At 37.3% G+C, this 26,818-nt stretch overlaps 1 protein-coding gene across 3 annotated transcripts in view; it reads right to left on the bottom strand.

Annotated features, from left to right (window-relative positions):
• brat1 (BRCA1-associated ATM activator 1) overlaps positions 1-24,784 on the bottom strand; it is a 63,673-nt gene extending 38,889 nt beyond the window's left edge. For 2 of the 3 annotated variants that reach the window (XM_053476825.1, XM_053476827.1), the window contains exons 1-10: positions 24,307-24,784; positions 23,258-23,400; positions 16,383-16,534; positions 15,471-15,621; positions 13,691-14,084; positions 12,147-12,266; positions 11,971-12,059; positions 10,316-10,431; positions 4,914-5,094; positions 1,145-1,218 (exon numbers count right to left, since the gene is read on the bottom strand). In XM_053476825.1, coding sequence (XP_053332800.1) covers positions 1,145-1,218; positions 4,914-5,094; positions 10,316-10,431; positions 11,971-12,059; positions 12,147-12,266; positions 13,691-14,084; positions 15,471-15,621; positions 16,383-16,534; positions 23,258-23,384 — 1,404 coding nt within the window. In that variant the 5' untranslated portion in view covers positions 23,385-23,400; positions 24,307-24,784. The remainder of the gene's footprint in view (positions 1-1,144; positions 1,219-4,913; positions 5,095-10,315; positions 10,432-11,970; positions 12,060-12,146; positions 12,267-13,690; positions 14,085-15,470; positions 15,622-16,382; positions 16,535-23,257; positions 23,401-24,306) is intronic. The other variant, XM_053476826.1, reaches the window with a different exon arrangement.
• Between the last annotated feature and the right edge of the window lie 2,034 nt (positions 24,785-26,818).

Raw genomic sequence — 26,818 nt, 5'->3', positions numbered from 1 at the left:
AATGTGTTACGGAGTGACGTGGATTCGTAACAGATAAAAATTAGAATTGCTAACGACTCATTTAGGTGAATGTGAGCCCCCCTTTTTTTTAAGAAACTTCATTTATTGTGCACTGTCGGCGTCACAGATAGTTTATGTTCACATACAGCTACATGACACACTGCATGAAATATCATATTTGAAAAAGCATAATAGGGGCTGTTTAAAGAAGACCCAAAGATCACTGTGGCTAAGCTCCAGAAATGCAGACGAAGATGGGAGAAAGTTGTAGAAAGTCAACTATCACTGAAGCCCTCCACCCATCGAGGCTTTATGCCAGAGTGGCCCAACGGAAGGCTCTCCTCAGTGCAAGACACATAAAGGCCTGCATGGAGTTCACTAAAAAAAAAACACCTGAAGGACTCAAAGATGGTGAGAAATAAGATTCTATGGTCTGATGAGACCAAGATGGAACTTTTTTCGGCCTTAATTCTAAACGTTATGTGTGGAGAAAACCAGGCACTGCTCATCATCTGTCCAATACAGTCCCAACAGTGAAGCATGGTGGTGGCAGCATCATGCTGTGGGGGTGTTTTTTAGCTGCAGGGACAGGACAACTGGTTGCAATCAAGGGAAAGATAAATGCGGGCAAGTACAAGAATATCCTGGACAAAAGCATTGAGCAAAGGGTCTGAATACTCAGTACCATGTGATGTGATGTTTCAGTTTTTCATTTTTAATAAGGCCGCAAAAATGTCAACAATTCTATGTTTTTCTGTCAATATGGGGTGCTGTGTGTATATTAATGAGAAAAAAATTAATGTAAATGGTTTTAGCAAATGTGCAATATAACTAGAAGTAAAAAATTTAAGGCGGTCTGAATACTTTCCTTACCCACTGTAAATTTATATCCTGAATTTACATTTAAGTAAATCTCTTTAAGACAATGCCAATTATTGAAAGTGTCATTCAAATAAAACAAACAAAAAAAAAAAATGTATTTAACTTGTGTATTCAATTTTAAACAGTCAAGTGCATATAAGAAAAACCTTATGAATTTTGCAATGTATAACGAATAAGTAAAACAAAAAAAAAATATTCAACATTAAAAATAAACTCAAAACAAAATTTTACATTGTGAATATTGTGATGATTATACACTTACTGTAGCTTGTGAATCAGGACACTGCAGATACTGCAGAAGAACAGTAAAAGCCTCCTGAAGTAGGTCGATGCTCTCTGGAAAAATAGCACAAAAATTATTAGCTTTGTACACAAACAAGTAAGTGCTAAGGATGATCTATCTCCTACTTTCAGCGCCCCGTGTGGCAGCCTGCAACGGCAGCTCTGCTCGTTTCCGAGTTTCTTTCTTATTTTACTTTTACTTTCTATAACTATGAGTTATTACTTCTGAATTTTAGGTATGTGATTCTGAAATCATGCACTACCGTTTTTTGTGCTAGTTCCGGGCATTTTTCTCTGGTATTTACTACTTTTTCAGTAAATTACAAGTTAACTTTGTAGTGGACTATAAAAAAAAAACTGTAGAAATGCAAAAAGCTAATAGTCACAAATGTACTGTTATTTGCGTTCGCTGTATGTATTCGAGTAGCACGTGAACAGATCTAGCGCGACTGTGCCAAGTTAGCAAACAGTTTAAACAAAAGCATTTAAACTATACAACTTTTACACGATGAAGAGATAGTTTTTACTGACCCTGCTGGCGTTTCGCCATCCGTAACACCATGTTTTCTTTTTAAGTGTTGGTGCATGACATGCCATGAAAGCTCGGTCTTGCATAGCGTGCAGGTTACCGTCTTCTTAGAGGCGTTTAATGTAAATTGCTATCAAACCTTGGAGGACTCGGGGTGCGCGCTTTTTCCTGCAGACGCTCCTGTAACCTCCATTGCGCGAGCGGCTGTGTATCTGTGTGTATTTGTGCATCTTGTGGTCGCGCTCCTCAGTGACGTGAGCAGCCCAACTAATCGATAACAGCATTCGTTGACAACGAATTTCATTATTGATAATTATCGATTTTATCGATTAGTTGTTGCAGCCCTAAGCAAGATTATGCACGGCCCCATGTTGCAAGGATCTGTACACAGTCCTTGGAAGCTGAAAATGTCCCAGTTCTTGCATGGCCAGCATACTCACCGGACATGTCACTCGTTGAGCATGTTTGAGATGTGCTTGACCGGCGTATACAACAGCGTGTACCAGTTCCCACTAATATCCAACAACTTCGCACAGCCATTGAAGAGGAGTGGACCAACATTTCACAGGCCACAATTGATAATCTGATAAACTCTATGTGAAGATGATGTGTTGCACTGCATGAGGCAAATGGTGGTCACACCAGATACTGACCGGTTCTGAGTCCCCAGACCCCCAATAAAGCAAAAAACTGCACATTCCAGGGTGGCCTTTTATTGTAGGCAGTATAAGGTACACCTGTGCACTACTCATGATGTCAGATCAGCATCTTGATGTGGCACACCTGTGAGGTGGGATGGATTATCTCAGCAAAGCAGAAGTGCTCACTATCACACATTTAGACTGATTTGTGAACAATGTTTGAGAGAAATGGTAATGTTGTGTATCTGGAAGGAATTTTAGATCTTTAGGTCCATCTTATGAAAAATTGAAGCAGAAACAAAGGTGTTGCGTTTATATTTTTGTTGAGTGTATATATATATATATATATATATATATATATATATATATATATAGTCCCGTAAGATCTTTAATTTAGACACAATTCAGATGGCAAGGTCTTCTGGAAAAAAGAATTTTTTTTAATGAATAAATAGAGACAGGAAGGGGTTTAAGGAGGGAGAGAGAAAAGAAGTGAGGGTCTGCACATGCGGGTCCAGCTGGCAGAGGGGCACTAAACTGGCGAGTGTTAGTGGTGATGAAGCGTCAGAGTGCGTTTACATGGGCAGCGGCTGCTGCCGGCTGTTTAATGTAGCTTTAATGCAGCCATCCATTGGTGTGGCCTCAGACGGGGTGTCCTCATAACGTCCCCTAGTTGGGCGGCTTTCCTAGCTGGAAACATGGGCCTTAGCAGCAAATGCAGCAGCCTTTTAATTCTTGGCGACCGGCTCGTGTAGGCTTATACTTAACTTTCAGTTAATCTGCTGCTGAAGTTCCTAGGGCATGAGACATCGACCTTCTTGGATGATGAGCTCATACTCAAACAGGTGAAATCAGCAGTATTCAATCCGCTCGCCTTTGTGAAGTGAGCTCTGGCTCACGGTATAGCGTGCTTAGGCTGCTGTCACGACAGTATAGCACACAGGCTGGTCAGGTTGGTACTATCGCGGTATCCACGCTGCCTTTAAAACTTGCTCAGGCTGGTGCAACAACAGCATAGCATGCTCACATTTAAAGGCCCTGAGGCGCAGGCTATAGCCCCGCTCACATGCCAGAGTAGTTCCTCATGAACAGCGGCTCCTGGAGAATTTTCAATGCGGCAATGCGCAGCAGTGCGCGCAATCCTTTGGCAGTGCTCTCCCAAGCCGTGATCAAACAGTGTAATTCCGTCTAACCACCTTTGAAGTGCTTCAAGCGGATGACATTGCCCGGAGTTAGCTCTGCTGCTCAACTCTAGGCTCTGAGACTTAAACTCTGGACTTTGTGAGCAATATAGTGGCCCCGCCCCTTCCACACCTGAAACAGTTGTGATTGGAGCAATCTAATTAGGTTAACTTCATGCAGTCGAGTCATGCATCAAATTTTTGTCTATGTGCATAAAAGTTTTACACAACTGGTGCTGATTTCACCTGTCAAAACTGCAACACTCACTATAACGTGTAGTCAACGTTGTGGTTCCTGGAGTCATAAACCGTGACATCACATGATTCCGTGGAGCAGTCCTACCCCATGCAGAAAGTAAGAGTAGGAAGCTCCATAAACATGAACTTTTACATAAACGTCCTACTCTGAACTAGAAATAATTTTGGTCCTAAATTAGGACATCCAAACTATGAAAGAACACATATGCAATTATAACAGAAATTAAAAATTAAATAACCACCATATATTTAAGATTTTGGATTGACCAAAGTAGCTACATTTAGCTTTGATAACAGCTTGGCATTCTCTCATTAGATTCTAGAGTCACCTGGGGTGCTTTTCAATTCACAGCTGTGCCTTTTCAAGAGTTAAATTTCTTGCCCTCTTATTGTTCATCTTATGTTCAACTGGTCGTTACCGCAAATATCCAATCAGTCAATTAAAACTCAAGGCATTTAGGCATGTAGACATGGTCAAGATGAACTACTGAAGTTTAAAAAAAGCTAGAACAGGAAACCCAATCTACAATTCACACGGCACCAGCAAAATTGGAAAACACAAGATTGCAAAAACATTGCCTGGTCTAATGAGTCAATTTCTGGAAAAAACAAACTAACAAAAAAAGCTTTGGATGGCAGAGTAAGAATTTTGCATAAACATGAAAGCATTGATTCATCCTGCTTTCTTTCAACACTACAAGCTACCAATTGAGAATAATTTTAATGCCACATGTCCTCCCGCTCTTCTTATGGCTACATCCAGCAGGACATCTGCCCTTGATGAATCTACAGTATGCCAAGAATTAAGGCAGTCCCAAGGGGGTCCAATCCAGTACTAGCAAGGTGTACCTAACAAAGTGGCTAGTAAGTGTAAATATATTTCAGATATAACTAGATCATTCCCAGTAAATTAAGCATGCTCAAAAAAATGTGAATATCCTTCCTGGTGCAACCCTTCCATATTATCTGGCCTTGGGACCGGCACTACATCAAGTGGCTGGGGTTTGGTCACTGACTGGGAATCAAACCCAGGCCTTTGCCATGGCAGGCGGAACACCAATGACTGAGCCACCAGTGCTATTTATTATTACACAATGTGTAATAGTTATTATATAGAAACATGTAATATAATCTTCTTACCTGCATAAACTGTGAGGTCACCTAGTAGGTCGATACTGCACTGCTGGATCTTGTAAGAGCCAATAAGATGGGGAAATACATCAACCTTCAGTGAAGTGAATGGGTGATGACCAATGGATATTTTCAGAAGTCTTATCACAGAAGAGGCAATCAGCTGAACAGGAATATTAGCCAAAGATTTCTTTATAGGGGGAAACAAAGAGGATAAAACATTTAATCGTGTTTCTGTTTTTCTCCCCTTGGTTTTGATCTCTGTTCAATTACCTTCTTTAAATTACTTTAACTTCACTATTAATCAGTCTTATTATAAAAAAAAAATTAAGACAAAAAAAAATCATGAAATTAAAATTTAAGATACAGTGGAACCTCGGATTACGAGCTTAATTCGTTCCGGAAGCGGGCTCGTATTCCAAAACACTCGTAAACCAAATTTTATTTTCCCATAGGAAATAATGGAAACTTAAATTATTCGTTCTACAGCCCAAAAAAATAAATACATAAAAATAATTAATACAAAATATTAAGTAAAAATAAAACAAATTAACCTGTACTTTACCTTAAAAAAAAAGTAAAAATAAATCCCGACAGATAAGGGTTTTCGTTTGTGCACGCATGGTCTATGTGTGTAAAATGTGCGCACACACACACACAAACAAACATTAACGGATAGAACGTTTTTAAAACTGTTTAAAAATTAGCAAGGAACATTCCTAGTCACACTCACGTGAGCGCATACTAACAGGATCACTGCTGTAAGTAAAACAACAACAAAAAAACAAATTAAACAGATCATCACCTTCGAAAACAATCGCAACAGAGAGGAGTGTGTGTTTATTTGGCAACCTGAAGGAAGCGTGTGTGTGTGTGTGTGTGTGTGTGTGTGTATTCACCCAGCAGGAGAGACGATTACCTACAATTCTGCTGCGAGAGAGAGAAAAACCGTTGGCTCACTTGTGATGACGTAATGCTTGTTGTTAAAACAAGAAGCGCATGCGTGAAACATGATACTCGGTGCTCGTTAACGAAGACAATGCTCGTTTTTCAAGCCAAAAATTATTAAAAAATTGTTGCTCGTCTTGCGAAACACTCGTAAACCGCGTTACTCGTAATCCGAGGTTCCACTGTACAATTTATATCCATCTTCATGTGTGTTTCCTTCTAGTTCTAACTTTTGGTTACACCGTCATTGCTAGGCAGAGTCCCTGCTTACACTTTGGACAAAATGACCTTATTACTTACATGACAGTGATCATTCCTTACTATGTCTCTAATTTGTGTGGATATGAGTGTTAATTTGTGGTGACAATTTTCACCCGTTTATCGATATTCAAGTTGACTGATATTTAACCCTCTGAAGTCCATGCACGCATATATGCGTTTTAAGGCGTTTTCCCCTGATGACGCCAATAAGAACTTAAATTACACTTTCAGTTTTGATCGTACAGACAAGATCTATATATTAATAGAATCTGTAAAGTGTCTACTTTTTTTTGTATGCACACATGTTAAACATAAAACTTTGTGCATTAATAAAATAAAGAAAACAAACAGGGTGCGCTGTCTGTCGCTTTGGTCTGCGTGAACTGCAGGGAGAAACACGTCATTAAAATGAACTGAAACTCAGCAAATACACCACAGAGAGACACAAAATACATATCTATAGAAAGCTTGAATTGTCTACTTTTACATTAACCAATTCAACTCGGAAACAAATAATCTGTTTTTATGTAATCCGTATGAAAGTAAGGAGTGGTACAGATTCTCCTGTATCGGCTCATTACAGCTAATGTGATCCCGCCTCCCCGTGCGCGCGCTGTTCATATGGAAATGAACCTTTCATCAACAGCGCGCGCACAGGGAGGCGGGATCACATCAACTGTAATGAGAAACAAAACAGCATAAAAACAGATTATTTGTTTCCGAGTTAAATTGGTAAATGTAAAAGTACACAGTTCAAGCTTTCTATAGATATGTATTTTGTGTGTCTCTGTGATGTATTTGCTGAGTTTCAGTTCATTTTAATTACGTGTTTCTCCCTGCAGTTCACGCAGACCAAAGAGACAGACAGCGCACACTGTTTATTTTCTTTATTTTATTAATGCACAAAGTTTTATTTTTTAACATGTGTGCATACAAATATAAGTAGACACTTTACAGATTCGATTAGTATATAGATCTTGCCTGTACGATTAAAACTGAAAGTGTCATTTAAGTTCTTATTGGCGTCATCAGGGTTTGTTTTTTTTGCACTTTTATATTTTAACATGTAATTTATGTGTAATTTGTAATAACAGCTATATTTTCTGTTAGTGACTGCAGTAATGCAGCTAAAAAGTCAACTTTAATTGTTTAGACCTAATAAACTGTTTAACTGAACTCACAAGTAAATCTTAAGTTTTCTTGTGTCAAATACATTCTCAAATAACCTAAACACTGAAAATATACACCTTATTTTGTCCTCAGATTCTTTCTTGTAACTCTCCTCTCTCAGTCACATACCTGTCTGATGGCTCATTATGCAGATCAGTATGCAGGCCTTTTTGTTCTCAGGTGTGAATCACTGCATTAGTAATGATAGTTCACGCCTTCTCGCATAGAGCCTTTACACTCAAAAAGTGACTTAAAAAATGTTAATCACTATATTGTTTTCTGTGAGCAAGTAAAAAAGATCATTTTCACATCATTTTGAAGCAAAAACACTAGTCCACCAGCCCAGTTCTCAAAAGTCTTGTGAACAAATGTTCTGTATGAGTTTCATGGCCTTATTTAAGCTACTTTTATTTTCACAAAACTTACTAACCACGCATAATATTTTTTTCCTAAAAAATGCAAACACATACATTCATTTTGGTCACGTATTATTGTAGAACAGTTTGTGCTGATTACAAGAAAAATACAGGTTGGTCAATAATATATTATAAGTAGCTGAAAAAAGCACAAATATCAGAGCATGTCCAAACATCTCAAGGGCCCCAAAATCACCCCGGACCTCAGAGGGTTAAAATGCAACTGATATACACAAAGTTCATTGCAGTTTTTGGAAATTGGCCTATACACAGCTCTCTTAATGTCTTGACTTTGACTAGGCTATCCTAAACCTTGACCCATTTACTGGTGTGCTTCAGATCATTGTCTGTTGCATGACCAATTTCAACCAAGCTTTAACTATCAGCCAGATAGCCTTACATTTGACTTTACATTTGACAGAGATTAAAATACTCTGGTATACAAAGAAAAAAAAAACTCTTCTTAGTTGTGTTGGACTAATGGCACTTAGTTATTAACCTAGTTAACCCAGTGTAAGTATGTATCCAATTATGTAAACATTAAAGCACTTTTTGTAAGTCGCTCTGGATAAGATGCCTAAATGTAATTGTAAATGTAAGTATGGTTGTCTCAATGATGGCAAGTGTCCAGGTCCTCTGGCTGAAAAACAACCCCAAATCATCACCATCCACTACTATGCTTGACAAAAAATACGAGATGAAATGTTGGGTTTTGTATTCACCAAACATAACGCTGGGCATTAAGGCCAACTCCACTTTGGTCTCATCTGGCTAGAGAACATTGTTCCAAAAGTTTTGTAGTTTGTTCAGACACAGTTTTGCAAACCTCACTCATGCTTCCACATTTACTTTACATAGAAGACATACTTTACTTTTAGGCAGAAGTAACTGAGGTGGGGCAAGTCTCTGCTCAGTAAACAAGATCCAGAAGGTTTGTTCCTCCTGTTGCAAAGTCCACATGCTGATGGAATTTAGGAAGCATAGACTTTTTTGGAGATTTGCATGGTTAAAATCTCTGGTGACAAGGAGTCCACCTGAGTATGTATTCTACCATTGACGTATAGCGCCATACAATTCACAGTATGTGTATGGCGCTATAAGTGCCTCCTTATAATTAGTGCTATTAATGAAATTAATGACAAAAACAGCAGTGAATTTCCTTGGTAAATAAAAATAATTGAAATAAGGCGTTGCATGCATTTTTACTTTGTAAAAGGCAATATGAACATCTTGATTTCCACTTGATTGAGTGGCAACTTTTGCAAGGAAATGCAAAATCAATATTAGTATCCAAGAAAAACAACAAAACTGAAACATATACTCGCTAATTAAACGCTGTCTTTTGCAAAAAGAAAATGCAGTGGATGTGAGCAGTATTATTTCAATCAAACTATTTGTCAGATCACAAAAGCAACAAACACAAAAACATAGCAGACGCGTAATGAGGTCATTATTATACTGTTAACACCTTCTGCGCATGAAAAATTTATCAAACCAGTAGAGACCGCGAGAACTTCAGAGCTGATCTGAAATCAGGAAACATAGGGAGAAGTCGGTAGCTAATTCAGCTCAGTGGAATGGGGGCCTAACAGACACAACATCAAAAAAACAACAGTCACATTGGAAAAGAAGAATGGCAGAGTAATTCCCTTTTCTTTTTAAATTTCTGTTATGTCCATGTTGGTTAGCATCACATTGTCTCTAATAAACCAATACATTAATAAACCAATAGTAAACAAAGATCTTCCATCCACAGTAGTTTCTCCACTCAGGCTGATTAAGTCTTGTCAATCTTAGCTTTCTGTTCAGTAGTAAGCTAACATTTTTTTCTTCTATATAATTTCCTGATTCAGTTGTTATACTTTTCTGTGTTTGCTTTTCCCTTTGGTCTCCTTTTCGTAATGTTCTATGTCATTTTGCTGACCGTGGCAATTCCTCAGTGCTTGTAGAATCATCTCATCTAACTGTCTTCTAGTTATATCTCTGTTGTGTGCAGTTGTCTTTTCTATTTTAGCTTAATGCTGTACATAGCTGGAAATTAAACGAAGCAAGGACCTCCAGAGTACAAGCAGCACAACCCTGTACAAGTACACTCCTTGCCAATTTCCACATTTCCAGCATCATGCAGTGTCCACTGTCCAATGAAGTTCGCCGAGTACCTGACTGCACTGACCAGATTATCCTATCAATGGGTTTTTCCATTTCAGATGTCATGAGCAAATTTCAGAACAAAAATGCCAAGCTTCAACAAGCTCAAACTGTGAAACAGTGGTTCTGGGAGTAGGAAAAATCATCTGCCCCAAAATGGCTACCAGAGAGCCCCAACTTTAACCTCACTCCAAGTGCAGGAAAAGACTACAGACCTCTTGTCATCAGGAGAAGATCTCTGCCAAAAAATTATTGCAACTGCAGGCGAAAACTGAACGTGTCCAACGTATTATATAATATGTAATTTTATTTATTTTTTTAACACATGTCTCTTTAATGTGTCCAGTTAGTTACCATTTGTGCTGTTACTTGGGATTAATGACAATTTGTACATACAGTTACTGATATTTGTTAGTATGTAGTAATAAGGGAATAGTATTATTATTGATGACTATATATTTATCTTACCTTACAGACATACTCTGCTATGCTGTACAGGCTCTGAGTAAGCAGACACACACACAAGGCTTTCTGGGATAGCTGCTTCTCAAGTTGTGATATGTGGCCATTTAGCTCATCTACCTCTACAAGAGAAGAAAGAGATTTAAATAATTATATTAAAAATCTGTACATTCATGTGCTGAATAAGCAAAGAGCACAAGATAATGGCTATATTCAGACAGGTAAAGACAAGATGGTAAAAAACTTTGCTTTATTAAATAATTTACTAGAAAAGTGTACAGAAGTTACAGATGCACACTGGGGGATGGATCAAGTTTGTAAACCATACAATCACCACAGAAAATTGTATACTGCATGCAAGATAATTAGGCAAGTATGTAAAGTTAACCAGTCTTCAACAGTACATTTTTGATAAGTCTGTGCCAACTGGAGAGTAAGTTTTCTGCTTTTGGTGGACAGAAGTAGTGTTCTATTGTGTAACCCATCTGCCTGAATATTTCTTGAGTTGTGCAATAAAGAATATATCTTAGAAAAGAATATATCTTAGATCTTCACAACTTACCAGAGTAATATTCTGAGTTACTTTATCCTTTGTCAGCTCGAAGCATTCTCTGTTGAGCCTTACATGAACAAGGCATTTTCACAGAAAAAACTTTGATAAAATAAAAAAAACTTTCTGCAGAATTCTGATTATGATTTAATTTTGATTGTGAATCTGTGTGAACGAGATAAACCCCTTTCCCTACAGTGAGGCAGTGCACACTAGGGCTGAAACGATTACTTGAGTAACTCGAGTAATTCGATTACAGCAAATGATCGAGGCAAAATCTTCTGCCTCGAAGCTTCTTTTAACTAATAAAAAATTTTAAAGCTTGCATTATATACACAGCGTGCTTCAGGATGCAAGCCGCCAATAAACACAGACGAAGAAGAAACGCTTACGTCACCCAAAAAAGCGGACAGAGACGCAAACGTTTAGCTGTGTATTGATTTGAGAGAGGGTTCTGTTGCGGCTGCAAAATGGAAGGGAGCCAAAGAAGACAAAAAAAAGAGAAAATGACAGAAATTGTCAATAAAGGCTTATGTTATGCCTGAGGTCTAAATTTTTAAACTTTTAGTTCTGAAATTAAACTTGCACAATGTAGTGTTTTTGTCTAATTATTTATTTTAATGTGTGTTTTATGCGCTTAAATGCTCCTAAACCCCCATGCCACGGACACCTGCCTAGTTTTTGGCATCTGAGAAAAGGCTTTAAAACAAGAATGTATGGCACTTAATTCATCTCAGTCAATAATGACTGTTTATTTTTGATAAAATGCTGTATGATGATCTTTGTTTCTCCTATATATTTAACATTGCTGTTTAATTAAGCAAAATTGCATTTTATCCGATTAATCGATTACATTTTTGGTAGAATACATGATTACTAAAATATTTAATAGCTACAGCCCTAGTGCACACACACACTTCCAACAACTACAATTACAAACTAATAGTATGTTAGTTTCTTTTAGGAGAAATAAACTGACAAGGGAATATTGTTCATCTTTTCATTTCAGTACTGTTTATTTTGGCACATACCGTACTTTATGCTTCCATTTTCCTGATAAGACTAAAGTATACAGTACATTTTAAAAAAAATTATAAAAGACAATATGCACCTAGTTTATGAGGTTGTAGTGGGGATGCAGTGGCACACAGAAGCGGAAGAAGGAGTACATCTGTGGCCTTACACTTTAAAACTTCAGGGCTAAAAAAAAACAAAAGGAATAAAAAAATATTTATCTTAATAAATGGTACTATTTAAAAATCAGAAATGTATCCTTCTTATACTTACCAGTTTTCTATTTGCAAGATACTGCCTGCAAACTTTACAGATTCAATTGAACATCTTGAAAAAAACATGAGCTGCATCAGTGTCTCCACTCTACAATCTTGTTGGAACAAAACAGGACTCCTATGATAGAAATTATGGAGAACAAAAAAATTAAAAATACAATAATAAATAACTGTCTATTGCCTATATTTGCATTCTATACTGCCTGGGTACAAAAAAAATGTTTCTCTTACACCTGTAAAGGAACATGTAGCACCTCTGCACCCTATGAATGAGTGCTGGTGCTGTTAACTAAAATCTTGTAAGTACATTTATAAGTGTGCAGCACAAATGCATTTGTAAACATAAAAATAGTCAACATGAAGTGCTAAATATTAGATTTTTTTTTTTTTACTTAAATCTGTTTTCAGAGATTCTGTGTAACAACTAGAATTAACACAGCGGGTTACTTAACTAATACAGTTATTTATATTCAAGTTAGAATTGTACAAGCCTGTCCCTATTCAGACAGTAGTGTCTATTTTTGTTTTTAGTGTGTGCGCATGTATGTGATACATTTACTGATGAAAATAATAGTGATAGAAACTATTTGGCATGCATTAAGGCCGTGGTTCTCAAAGTGTGGGGCGCACTCCCCTAGTGGGGAATACAGACATGACCAGTGGGGCGCAATGAAGGGAATGGAATTAGTGGTAAATAATAGGAAAGTACCTATTCTAATTCATGCTTTTCTTTATTAATAATAAAGATCGGACACTTGAAACTAAACAATCACACGCAAAGAAAGTAAATTAAAATATCATCAGAGAAAAAGTGGAACCATAGTGCAACAATAACGGTTTAACGCCGGCATGTTAATTGCAGAGGAACAATATATAAGGAAACATTCAGTATTATAGGTAATTTAATTTATTCCAATGTGTATGCTGATGTTTCTGTATTTTTTGTTAAAAATTTATATTTTATCAGGCAGTACTAGTCTGGCATTTCTAGTTTCAAGTGTGGCAAAAAGTTACTTTATGGATACATTTGTTACATGGACCACAAGGTGATTCAGCACTAATCAACCAAAAAGCCAGCCGAAAGGAAAGCATGATGAAGCCTATGTTGCGGTTGGATTCATGGTGGGGATAGTGGGGGCAGAGGAGAGACCCGTGTGTGTTTTGTGTCCTAAACCGCTGGCAGCAGACAGCATGAGACCCAACAAAGTAGAAAGACACTTAGAGACAACACACCCCAGTCACGTTAATAAGCCACTCGACTTCTTTGAAAGTAAGCTCTAGATAAGTGCCTGTTATAACAATTGCACGTGTATTTTATCTGTTTTTAATTTGGTGTTATTTAATTCTATTGGTTTAGAAATTTATATTTAAATAAATAGTAAACTTGGCTGATTTCATTATCATTTTGTTTGCCTAATGTTTGAGAACCACTGCTTTATTGTAAGTAGAAGCAGCAGCTTTTTTTTTTAGAAAAGAGTACAGTACAGTAGGGATTTAATTTCTAAAGATGGAAGTGTCACACAGTATGCAGTAAAAACTTACCTTACAACAGCTTGAAGGACTGCTGTGATGGGCAGTGTAAAGGAGTCATCTTTAACATTTGCTAAAACTTCCAATGGCTCCACAGCATGCTTCCAAAACATACTCTTGAGTGGTTCTCTACACTGGGTAAGAATTGTGGCCAACAACTTCAAAGCTGGGATGATAACAGTCTGCTCCTTTGAGGCTAATGAGGTAGCTACATGGGTCATTACTTCTTTTGTAACTGAATCAAATTTTATGCTGTTTGGACAGCAGTTTGGGGTCTCAATCTGCGTAACGTTGCTCAAGTCCACTAGTGTCATGGAGTTTAAAATGTGGGCTAAAATTTGACTAGACAAAGATGTAATAAAAAGGCCTTTATCATTTTGCAAATGGAGGACCAACTTGATGGATCCTGTGAAAGACACAGAACACACTATGATTTTGCCATAAATTAGAAACATTTTCTTTTTTTAACTAAGAAGAGAGAGATAAACCAAAATTTCAGGTATATAGGCAGGCACCTCAATAAACGTAAAAAGGACACATAAGAAGCAAGTAACACATGGCTTAATGTTTAAATGCAAGAAAGACCTGGAAGTCTTACTGCTCCTGGAACAGAAGCCTACCCTCACTAAATATACTGTATGGTAAATAATTAATTGATTTATATGTTGGTATTGCTTTATCCTATACACTGCCTGCCACACTAATACTTTAAAACTAAGGTCAATGCAATGATACACCAAGTAGTCATTCATGATTTATTTCTTTTTTTGGCTGATCACAATTCTTCTGCAAAATTTACAGTTCTTTTCACCGTTCACATTCCATCTCCAGGATCCGTGTTTGATTCCTGCCTCCGAGTTTGCATGTTCTCCCCATGCTTAGTGGGTTTACTCCCCCAGTCCAAAAACATGCAGATTAGGCTAATTGGCATTCAGAAATTGCCCATAGTGTGTGAATGAGTGTGTGTCTGTGTGTGCCCTGATTGTCACCCTGTGTACCCTGCCTCGTGCGCCAAATCTTTTGGGATAGGCCTGTATATCGGATAAATTGGTAAAGACGATGAGTGAGTGGCCTGTTCTCAACCCAGCTTCAGTATTAGATTTACAGCAATCTTCCTAGTTGTTTTCTTTGCTTGATGCAGGGAAATAATTTGATCCTAATACAATAACTGTACTGATGCCTAATACTTTTCAATTACTCAGATTTTTAAGCCAGCGTACTCTAAGCAAATTTACAGCAATATTCTTCCCATTTTTAAAAAACAAATATTTAGTGTATGCATCTCCTGCCTAATACTTTTCAATAACATTGTCACTAAGTTAGTTAAAGTGTTCTTTCTTTATTGAGGTACCTATGGACAAAATTTGACCTTCCAGATGCAAGCGTAGTAAACACTACAAACGGGTATGTCATAATAAAGGATTATATAATTATGCAATCAAATGTTTATATTGATTTATAATAATTGTATAAATACTCTATTACTTTTTTAAATCTGTTTTTAAATTTTTACATTAATAGGTCTTTTTTAGTATCAGAATTTAAAAAGGCAAATAAAATATGATTTAATTAAACATGAAAACAAAAACAGAAGAAGTAAATACATTAACTGTATATGTTCGTACTGTATGGTCCAGATCTTTCTAATGTTTATTCGCTTTATACAAATGTCTGCAAAGTAGTTACTGCTAAGCAAACACCTTTAAATGCGCTCATATGAAAATAGAAGTTGTTCATTATCCTGTAAGACTGAAAAAGATCAAAATCCTTCAAAAAAGATCTAAATATTTACCAATTTTGAAGAAAAGGTTAATGGATGGTGGATGCTGCAACATGTTCCACAATCCCTGTAGCCATCCATAACGGACTGAGGAATTTTCCCAGAGCTCCAGCACATGCCACCTATCTGGCTGAAACATATACTCCAACACTCCTCCCTCCTGCTTCAGCAAAATCATGAGCAGTTACAACATAAATCTTTCAACACACACTGCCCAGCCAACACATTATATACAACACTTCAAAGCTTTGTACATATGACAAACGACAGCCACAATATTAATTATAATTACTGCTGCTGATTGGTCAAAGTTTAATAATTTACAGAAATAAGTGTGTGTTTGATTGCAAATGTCATATTTGGGTTATACAGTAATTTAAGCCTTGGCAGGTGAGAGAATGCATATGCAATTGTGGTCTTTTGATATTGACTAGGTGTTAAATAACTATATAACGACTGCATTCTAAAGTCCCCATAATGATTTATTGCATTTATTGCATTGGATACAAGCAGTTTTACTATGATGGCATGTGACTGCTATTGTCCGAATAGTTTAAGAACTAAAATTTAACAAACTGTCGCTGGACAGTTGGTAACCTCAGTAAAATGGCCTTCACATGAACTAAAACACAACACAGTTATAGAATGGACATATTTTTGGCCATAGTATGTGGTATCACCCAAATAAGAATGTTCATAACAACCTGTTTTGTTTTTTGTTTTTATTTGTAAGAGCGCTATACAAATGAAATTAATTGTACACAATGTGTTGCTAAAATTGCAGTAAAACAGTATTTAAGTAAATTATAATAACTTTGAATGGTGGGAGCTCCATACTCTAAAGTCCACTCTGACGGGGCAACACACAAAGAAGACACTAACTTAGACACTAAGACACAAAAATGTTCTTTTTAACAATCTTACCTGCAGCAAAATGAAACTGCGCTCTGTACTTGCCAGCAGTCCAGCAAGTTTAAGTGAGAATGAAAAGATAGAGGGCTCTATTGTTTGAGATTTTGTTATTTTCTGCAAGAACTGCAAAAAATATGGCAGATATTGAAGACTCTGCTCATCACCTGGTGGAAGAGAAAAGCATGAATTAACCCACAGGTACGTTGCTTTAAATTTCAGGTACAAACAACAAGCTTTGCAACATCAGCACTATGACATCAAATTTAGCCATGAAACCTCCAACTCTAAATTGGCCAGTGTTTCAGTTTCAGGTTGGACAACGTACACTTTGAACGGTTGTGTATGTTGTCCAACCCCTGGACAACATACACTACCGTTCAAAAGTTTGGGGTCACTTTCTTACTCCATGATCATTCCTGATTTTTATTTCTTTCTACATGGTAAAGGAACACTGAAGGCATCCAAAAAATGCATTAATCTCCTTTGAACAGTTGATATTAAGATGTGTCTGCTACTTATGCTCTGTAAAGACTTCATAACACCTCTAATCTGAGGTGCTGTTCATTGGTCATTTTTTGGGCTGATAACTCTAAATGAACTTCTCGTCTGCAGCAGAGGTAGGTTTTGGTCTCGCCCTCCTGGGATGGCCTTCATGAGAGCCAGTTTCATTATGGTGCTTGACGGATTTTGCAAATGCACTTGACAATACTGTTCTTGCAAGAACTGTTACAGTAAGGCTGTGTCTTAAAATAACAACTAACTGCTGTTTTTGTTGTTATGTAATTAACTAATTCCATATGTGTTATTTTATAGTTTTGAAATCCCCAGTATTGTTGTAGAATGTAGAAAATAAATCACTAAACAAAAACAAAGAAATTTGGAAGTGACCCCAAACTTTTAAACGGTAATGTACATACACACATACATATAAAGTAGGGGAAAAAAGTATTTAGTCAGCCACCAATTGTCCAAGTTTTCCCACTTAAAAAGGTGGGAGAGGTCTGTAATTGTCATCATAGGTATATACAGGTCCTTCTAAAAAAAATTGCATATTGTGATAAAGTTCATTATTTTCTGTAATGTACTGATAAACATTAGACTTTCATATATTTTAGATTCATTACACACAACTGAAGTAGTTCAAGCCTTTTAAAAAGGCTTTTTTGAAAACCCAAAATTCCTATCCTAAAAAATTAGCATATCATGAAAAGGTTCTCTAAACGAGCTATTAACCTAACAACTAATTAACTCTAAACACCTGCAAAAGATTCCTGAGGCTTTTAAAAACTCCCTGCCTGGTTCATTACTCAAAACCGCAATCATGGGTAAGACTATAGACCTGACTGCTGTCCAGAAGGCCATCATTGACACCCTCAAGCAAGAGGGTAAGACACAAAGAAATTTCTGAACGAATAGGCTGTTCCCAGAGTGCTGTATCAAGGCACCTCAGTGGGAAGTCTGTGGGAAGGAAAAAGTGTGGCAGAAAACGCTGCACAACGAGAAGAGGTGACCGGACGCTGAGGAAGATTGTGGAGAAGGACCGATTCCAGACCTTGGGGGACCTGCGGAAGCAGTGGACTGAGTCTGGAGTAGAAACATCCAGAGCCACCGTGTACAGACGTGTACAGGAAATGGGCCACAGGTGCCGCATTCCCCAGGTCAAGCCACTTTTGAACCAGAAACAGCGGCAGAAGCACCTGACCTGGGCTACAGAGAAGCAGCACTGGACTGTTGCTCAGTGGTCCAAAGTACTTTTTTTGAGTGAAAGCAAATTTTGCATGTCAAGGAGTCTGGAGGAAGACTGGGGAGAGAGAAATGCCAAAATGCCTCAAGTCCAGTGTCAAGTACCCACAGTCAGTGATGGTCTGGGGTAAGGATGCACCAAATGTTCGGCAACCGAAATTATAAAAGTAAGTAAAAAGGCAGAATAAATTTTGCCGAACAATGACGTCTTTAATGACGCGATCAAATAGTAACCCGCGCAGAGAAAGAGGCGCGCGCTTTATGCAGCAAACATGTCAGCAGTGTGGAAGCACTTTAAAGTGTCAGAGAAAGAGGCAAAAACGGCCGTTTGCAGACACTGTTCTGCTGAATTGTTCAGATGGGGTGCATCTGCAAAAACGTACAGCACTTTAAGTTTAATTTATCACTTAAAATCAAGACACCCCGAACATCATGCAGAGTACGAGAAAGACACGGCGGCGGCTACGGCAACAGCAGCAGCGAATTCACATTTTTTGCACTATTTAATGCACATTTGTTGTTGTAGACATACAGAATTACATTCTTTCAACAGTAAGTTATAGCCCTAACATAGGCTATTCAAGAAGGGGGGCTTCAAAGATGGCCAAATAAAAATATTTTTTTATTTTACTGAATAATTTATTTTAAGTTATATTGTGCTTTGTTTGTATAATATCTGCTGGAATGTTAAAAAAAAATGTTCAGTGTTAAATAAATATTTTGAAATTGTATTTTTGTTATTTGATTTATTTTTCTGAAAAGCAACACAAAATAGTAAAAAGCTAATTTTTACTATTTAATAAATAATTAATATAAATTGGCAAAATAAATGGAAAAAAATGCGAAACACCGCGTCGGTATTCGGCCTTCGGCCAAGCATTTCATTATTATTCGGCTTCGGCCAAGAATTTCCTTTCAGTGCATCCCTAGTCTGGGGTGCCATGTCAGCTGCTGATGTTGGTCCACTGTGTTTTATCAAGGGCAGGGTCAATGCAGCTAGCTATCAGGAGACTTTGGAGCACTTCATGCTTCCATCTGCTGAAAAGCTTTATGGAGATGAAGATTTCATTTTTCAGCACGACCTGGCTCCTGCTCACAGTGCCAAAACCACTGGTAAATGGTTTACTGACCATGGTATTACTGTGCTCAATTGGCCTGCCAACTCTCCTGACCTGAACCCCATAGAGAATCTGTGGGATATTGTGAAAAGAAAGTTGAGAGACGCAAGACCCAACACTCTGGTAATGAGCTTAAGGCCACTATCGAAGCGTCCTGGGCCTCCATAACACCTCAGCAGTGCCACAGGCTGATTGCCTCCATGCCACGCCGCATTGAAGCAATCATTTTTGCAAAAGGATTCCCGGCCAAGTATTGAGTGCATAACTAAACATAATTGTTTAAAGGTTGACTTTTTTTTTTAGTAAAAACACTTTTCTTTTATTAGTTGGATGAAATATGCAATTTTTTTTTAGATAGGAATTTTGGGTTTTCATGAGCTGTATGCCAAAATCTTTAATATTAAAACAATTAAAAGGCTTGAACTAAAGTTGTGTGTAATGAATCTGAAATATATGAAAGTCTAATGTTTATCAGTACATTACACAAAATAATGAACTTTATCACAATATGCAAATATTTTGAGAAGGACCTGTAGGTATACCTCAACTATGAGAGACAAAATAAGTAAAAAAAAAAAAAATCTGAAAATCTCATTGTAGGATTTTTAAAGAATTTATTTGCAAATTATGGTGGAAAATAAGTATTTGGTCAATACCAAAATATCCATCTCAATACTTTGTTATATACCCCTTTGTTGGCAATGACAGAGGTCAAACGTTTTTTTTTTTTATAAGTCTTTACAAGGTTTTCACACACTGTTGCTGGTATTTTGGTCCATTCCTGTTGATGTTTTGGGGCTGTTGCTGGGCAACATGGACTTTCACCTCCCTCCAAAGATTTTCTATGGGGTTGAGATCTGGAGACTGGCTAGGCCACTCCAGGGGCCTCATGTATCAACGCTGCGTGCACACGAAAAACTTTGCTTACGCCAGTTTTCACGCTCACGGTCGGATTTACTTACAGTGAAATTAACGTCAACTTCATGTCTGGCGTACGTGTATTTCGGTTGGCTACTCCTAGAGGCAATTATGTTAAATTGCACACTACAAAGTATCGCACCAACACATGTAAAAAACATTGCTATTAATTCATAATGAATTAATTACTATATAAGTTTTTCATACCACGCAGTTGACCAGCCAAACATTAAAGCACAATTTGCAGCGATCGCAGGTTTTCCTAACGTAATCGGAGCGATCGACTGCACGCACATTGCTATAAAGGCGCCCTCTGAAGACGAATTTGCATACGTGATAATAATATGTAATGCTCAAATGCGCCTAACAAATATTGTGACAAGGTGGCCTTGGTCAACCCATGATTCATTCATCCTCACAAACAGCATGGTTGGGATGAGGCTCCAGGGTGGCAGGGTGCGCGATGGGTGGCTTCTTAGTGAGTGATGTATTTAATGATATTATTCCAGCTAAGTTTTTATTTTATTTTGTTATTAATTCCGGAGGACAAACTTGCAAATAACACAGTTTTTCTCCGGTCTACCTCCGATCGGAGCACCTCCAATTCACATTCTGTAAAGATTCTCTTCTTGCTTGTTTTTGCCATTGCTTTTTTCGTTTGGTTTTGCCAAAGTGGAGTCATTAACATATTTATACGGGGGAGGAGGCAGGGAGGGGTTTTGCGCTCGTGCACGTGCGCTCAATTTCACGTTAATTCGGATGTACAAAGAGAATATGCGTGGGATTCCGCGTACGCAGTGTTTCATACATCAGATTTTTTTACTGCGTACGCACATTTACAGCTTTGTCCGTACGCAATGTTTTAGTATGAATTCAACACATGTCTTTGTACATGAGGCCCCAGGACCTTGAAATGCTTCTTACGAAGCTACACTCCTTCGTCGATCATTGTCATGCTAAAAAACCCAGCCACGTTTCATCAATGCCCTTGCTAATGAAAGGAGGTTTTCACTCAAAATCTCACAATAGATGGCCCTATTTATTGTTTCCTTTACACGAATCAGTCATCCTGATCCCTTTGCAATAAAACAGCCCCAAAGCATTATGTTTCCACCCCCATGCTTCACAGTAGGTATGGTGTTCTTTGGATGCAACTCTGCATTCTTTCTCCTCCAAACATGACAAAGTTGAGTTTTTACCAAAAAGTTTTATTTCGGTTTCATCTGACATTTTCCCAATCCTCTTCTGAATTATCCAAATGCTCTCTAGCAAACTTCAGACAGGCCTGGACATGGACTGGCTTAAGCAGGGGGACCAGTCTAGCACTGCAGGATTCCTTTCCATTTTCTAATACTTGCTCCCACAGTTGATTTCTTCACACCAAGCTGCTTACCTATTGCAGATTCAGTCGTCCCAGTCTGGTAAGGGTCTACAATTTTGTTTCTGGTGTCCTTTGACAGCTCTTTGGTCTTGGCCATGGTAGTCTTTGTGAGACTTTGGCCATGGTAGTTTGGAGTGTGACTGTTTAAGGTTGTGGACAGGTGTCTTTTATACTGATAACAGATGCCATTAGTACAGGTAATGAGTGGAGGACAGACGAGCCTCTTAAAAAAAGAATTTACAGGTCTGTGAGAGCCAGAAATCTTGCTTGTTTGTAGGTGACCAAATACTTATTTTCCACCATAATTTGCAAATAATAATAAAAAAAAAATTCTACAATGTGATTTTCAAGCAAGAACTATTCCAAAAACAGCTCACTTTATGCCTTAAAATAACAACTGACTGTTGTTATTACAACCTAATTACTTACTTTTATATGTGTTTTTTCAAAGTGTGGAAATCCCCAGTATTGTTGTACAATATGGAAAATAATTCACTAACAAAAATATTTACAATTTTATATATGGTATACGTACTTCCACTTTTCAAAAAGAAAAAAAGAAGAAAAAAAAAGATGATTGTATGCTGGATCTAGATTCCGACTGAAGCATCCAGCTTGGGTTGAGATAAAGGAGGCCTCTTGCAACGCTGGTCATTAGCTATTCTACCTTAAATTTATACAAAGAACATCTCTCACGCTATGCAAGCTTTACTATATGAAACTGACAAACTCTCCCTTGTGCAGCTTTTGTACTCTAAGGTCTTCTGGATCATGCTGCACATGATGTGCACCCCGGTGGTGGAATGAACTTCCTCTAGATGTCCGTACAGCTGAGACTTTGACTATCTTTAAACGACGACTCAAGACGCATCTGTTTCTCCAGTACTTGAATTACCCCCCCTCCAAAAAAAAAAAAACCTCTTCCCAGTTGTGTTGGACTAATGCCACTTAGTTATTAACCTAGTTAACCCAGTGTAAGTATGTATCCAATGATGTATACTTTAAAGCACTTTTTGTAAGTCGCTCTGGATAAGAGCGTCTGCCAAATGCCTAAATGTAAATGTAAATGATGTAGAATTGCACACCAGTTGCACAGTTCTGTGCTGATGTTGCATTCATGCTGTCAGATTTTATCTTAGTATCGGTGCCAGTAACCACAATGGTCATGATACTAAATGATCTGTCAAAATAAAATATCAGTTCAAGTAAAAGTGTTGCTCTAGTAGACGTGGCAGCTGCTAAAAAGATAATTATAATGCGATGGAAATTCTCCTATATGCTGAATATTAGTGGAATCTCACCTTTTTAGATGGGGTGCTCCCACAAATGTCACCTGCTCAAGTTCTGAAAAGACTCATTGCAATTCTCTTGAATTTTCTTAAAAATCTAGAACCCTGAACTCTTATTCTTGAAATTGTCACCAGACATTGTAAAATCTGTGTTTATATGCATTGTTCCTATTAATTTATTGTCATTATTTCCCCCCTACTGATTTTCTCTGTGTTTATGTGTCTGCATCTCCTTGTATTTGTACAATTTTTCAGGGGTTCTTATTGTCTCCAGCCTTTTACTTCTGTTTTCTGATTCTTCTGTAACTTGTATGTAACTGTATCCTTTCCTTATTAAATTTTGAATATTTGTGATTTGTTTTCAGTTTCTCAATAAATATTTGATAAAGATTAAAATATGACCTTAACATTACTTCCACTTAAATGTACAGTACTTACTTTGCACTATTAGGTCCTTAAAACAATCAAGAAGCTTTTCCAAAGATGTGTCATCATGTAGCAATAGTTTGGAATCAGACAGAACTTCAAGGACAGATGGCAGGAGCTCTAAGCAGTCACTTTCCATGGCTTGGTAATACGGGCTATAAGATAAGCAAATGAATAGGCAGTTATTGATGCTGATGCATTGAAAACAGGAAAAATAGGCAAGCATAAGGATCAGCACAACTTTGAGAATAGCCAAATTGTGATGAATAGACATTTCTTTTTAAAAGTTAAATAAATATTAATAAAAATGCATAGAGTGTCTAATATTAGTGAGTGATCCTGTTAAATAATCATGACCTCAATATTGACCAAAATAATAATTATTATGATTTTTTGGATAATTGAGCAGTCTTGGTCAGGTGGTTTCAACCAATGGGAAGACAAACAGACTTAAACACAAAATTACAAAACTCCAAAGAGTTTGAACTTCACCAATCCTCAGTCAAAATAGAGGAAATTCCAAACCATTGTTACCTGCCCAAGGAGTTATCAACCAACAAAAATTATCCCAAGAGCAAAGTGCGTTCAACGCAACTTAAAACCTATATCACATTGGCAATCTTAGTTACCAGGAGTCCACTATTAGGAGACACTGAACAACAGTGCATGGCAGAATTGCAAAAAAATTAAAGCCACTTGTCTTCATAAAGAGCATAACTACTTGTTTGCTGTTTGCTAAAGATCACAGAGACCATTTTAACAATATTTTGTAAATAAAATAGGCCAAAATACAAGATTTTGGCTTGAATGACAAGTTGCCTTTGGAAAAACAAAAACATGGCATTTCAGCATATTTATCTTATTAAAATACAAAATAAAAATCTGTAACCTGTGTTATAACTCATACAATGCAATATTTTGTATGAAAAGAATATAATTTACTCTCAAAACGTTTAAAAACCGCTTAACGTTTAAACGTTCTGGGAAGCAATAGGAGATTATTTTTGGTCATAATATAGAATATAACTACATTCGCATTGCAAAACGCTGAAATTACACACCTGAAACACTACTGCAGCAGCTGTAGCGTCTCCACTTCCGCGTGATACGGCGCCTGTTTTCTTCTTCTTCTTCTTATCGACGGCACATGGCAGTTGGAAAGCAGCGTAATGATGCACTACCGCCACCAATTGGTATGGAGGGGTCACGATTTCTAACTATTCTAACTGTAAAATAATCTATGGAGCGATATCCCGGACAATATTCAAAAGGAATTGCAAATTACATTACATTTGCAATTGCGTTTTCCATGTGGACGCACAAAGTGTGCCATAATTCAAATGCAAACTTTGCATTACCGTTTAATGTTTCGCCTTCGTGAACGCACACTGACTGCCAAATTTCAAATAAAAAAGAAAAGTCCATTTGCATGTGTATTTTCCATGTCTTACAAGTCATGAGCCTGCCATATTTAAATAGCAAAATCAATGACCACGTTTGCTTTTTCACTTTCTCTGCGTCGCGCATCAATCCGGCCAAAAATTCAAACGCAATCGCTAATCCATTTGCAATTGCATTTCCAACACGTTACATACAAACCTGTCAATCAGCATCAGGGGCGGGTCTATACTGTTGGGCGGGATTGTGTGGGGAGTGACGTCATTTGCAGTCGCCGACCAAGAGGGGGAAATTTGAGCAATGGAGGTGAACCGAGATTATCTCATTTGTTTATCAAGAAATAAACACAAAAATAACAAATCGCATATTTTCTTACTCTGAAGTGGACAGAGAAGCTATTACAAATGAATATATATTTTTAGATCTTCTCCTGTTACAGCCTGCTGGAGCTAAATCTGTCAGAAACGCTGCTTACCGGAGCTTTATAGCGATGGCGTCACTAAGGGACCGTCTAACAAGTGCATAACCAAGACTCAACCGTTTGTTTACAGAAAAATACCTCACAGGACATTAAACATATTACACTGTTAGGCTACAGTATGGATTATTTGTTTATTAATTTGTTCGTTTAATTGATTAATAAATATTTCAATGTACTTTTTGAAAAATAAATGATTACACAGACAATTCTTGTGGCAATAAAACAGATAATTTGTTAAATGAGAGTTAGGGTGTTTTTTATTATTAAAATAATAACAATTATGAAGATATGTATAAAAATTAATGCACTTTGGTACAGTCTATTATGAGTTGCAAAAATGCAAATCAACAAAATTCAATAACTTTTTTGCTATAGAAATTTGCTATTTAGAACATGTAAAACCAACTTTACTATAATGCACTCTATCCTTGCTAATAACTACAACTCATCCCTTTGCAATGATAAGTTTGATATTAATTCAGTTAATCTTTTTATTCACTTTTTAAAAATAAAAATGAAATCAAACTGAAATTGATAGAGTGGATTATAGTACAACTGGAAAAAGCTATTGAACTTGCTGTTTTGAACTTGATAGGAGCCAGTGAATCATTTGGGTGATCCTCTGTGAGGTTAAAAATAAATCAGTCCCTGGTAGATCTTTGTGCTATGAGGCTAAAAGTTCAATATATGCAATATATATGCTAAAGTCTAATATAAAGTCCACTTTAATTACTTACGTACAAAATTATTTGTGGGAATTTTACTGTGAAAAAACTGCCTGCATCAGCTAGGTCTAAGGACATTTTCATGGTCATCAAGTACAACCATCCTCAGTCACCTCATGCATCCCATACAGGAGCACCAGTAACAGTGAGCCTGAGGCCTCCTTGTGACAAGAACTCCATCCAGAAGCAGGACACCAAGATGTGACAGACAGGTTCGGGGGAAAGAAGGGGTAAAGGCAGAAGGGGTGCCATGCTTGACAGAACAAGAGAGAGAGAGAGAGAAAAAGAAAGTACAGACTATATGCTAACAGTCTGTATGCTAACAGTAACATAATGTATATGATCAATGTATATTTAGTGCAGACTGCAAGTAGGGATTCCATCAGAACTAACTACGACAGCACAACTAAAAGCCAGAGTCAGGAGGAAACACTGAAATGATGGCTGCCAGAACAGTAATGTTATTGTCATGTCATTGTCAACAAACCAAAGTGATTAATGAGTGTAGAAGGCAGCATCCAAACATACCAGTCCACCATAAAACCATATGTCCTTGAGTCCCCAGATCTGCACATTTAACTACTACAAATATATTCACAAAAGTCTTGGCTAAATAGTTTTCAGCCTGGACCTAATCACTGAGACTGTGCCAGAATCCTAAACATTTGTTACTGTGTCATCAGAAAGCTTAGTTCTAGCTACATGTTTAACTGGGACCAGTACTTCTGTCTTGTCAGAATTGAGTGGAAGAAAGTCTTATCTTCTTCATCTTTTATTGATTACAGATGGTATAATTTGCCTGCCAGAGGCTTCTGCCATAAACGACCTCCATGCAGTTGTAAGTGCATCCAATACATGTTTTTTTTTTCATAATGGGTGAAAGGGCAACACACAAATTGTTAAACAGCTATATTTGGGCACATACACAAACAATAGGCAATTTAGAAACGCAAATTACATACAGGAATA

This window comes from Clarias gariepinus, chromosome 18 (assembly GCF_024256425.1).
Source record: "Clarias gariepinus isolate MV-2021 ecotype Netherlands chromosome 18, CGAR_prim_01v2, whole genome shotgun sequence".
NCBI lineage: Eukaryota > Metazoa > Chordata > Actinopteri > Siluriformes > Clariidae > Clarias > Clarias gariepinus.
Note: the sequence above shows the minus strand (reverse complement) of the source record. Positions and strands in the feature narration are given on the sequence as shown.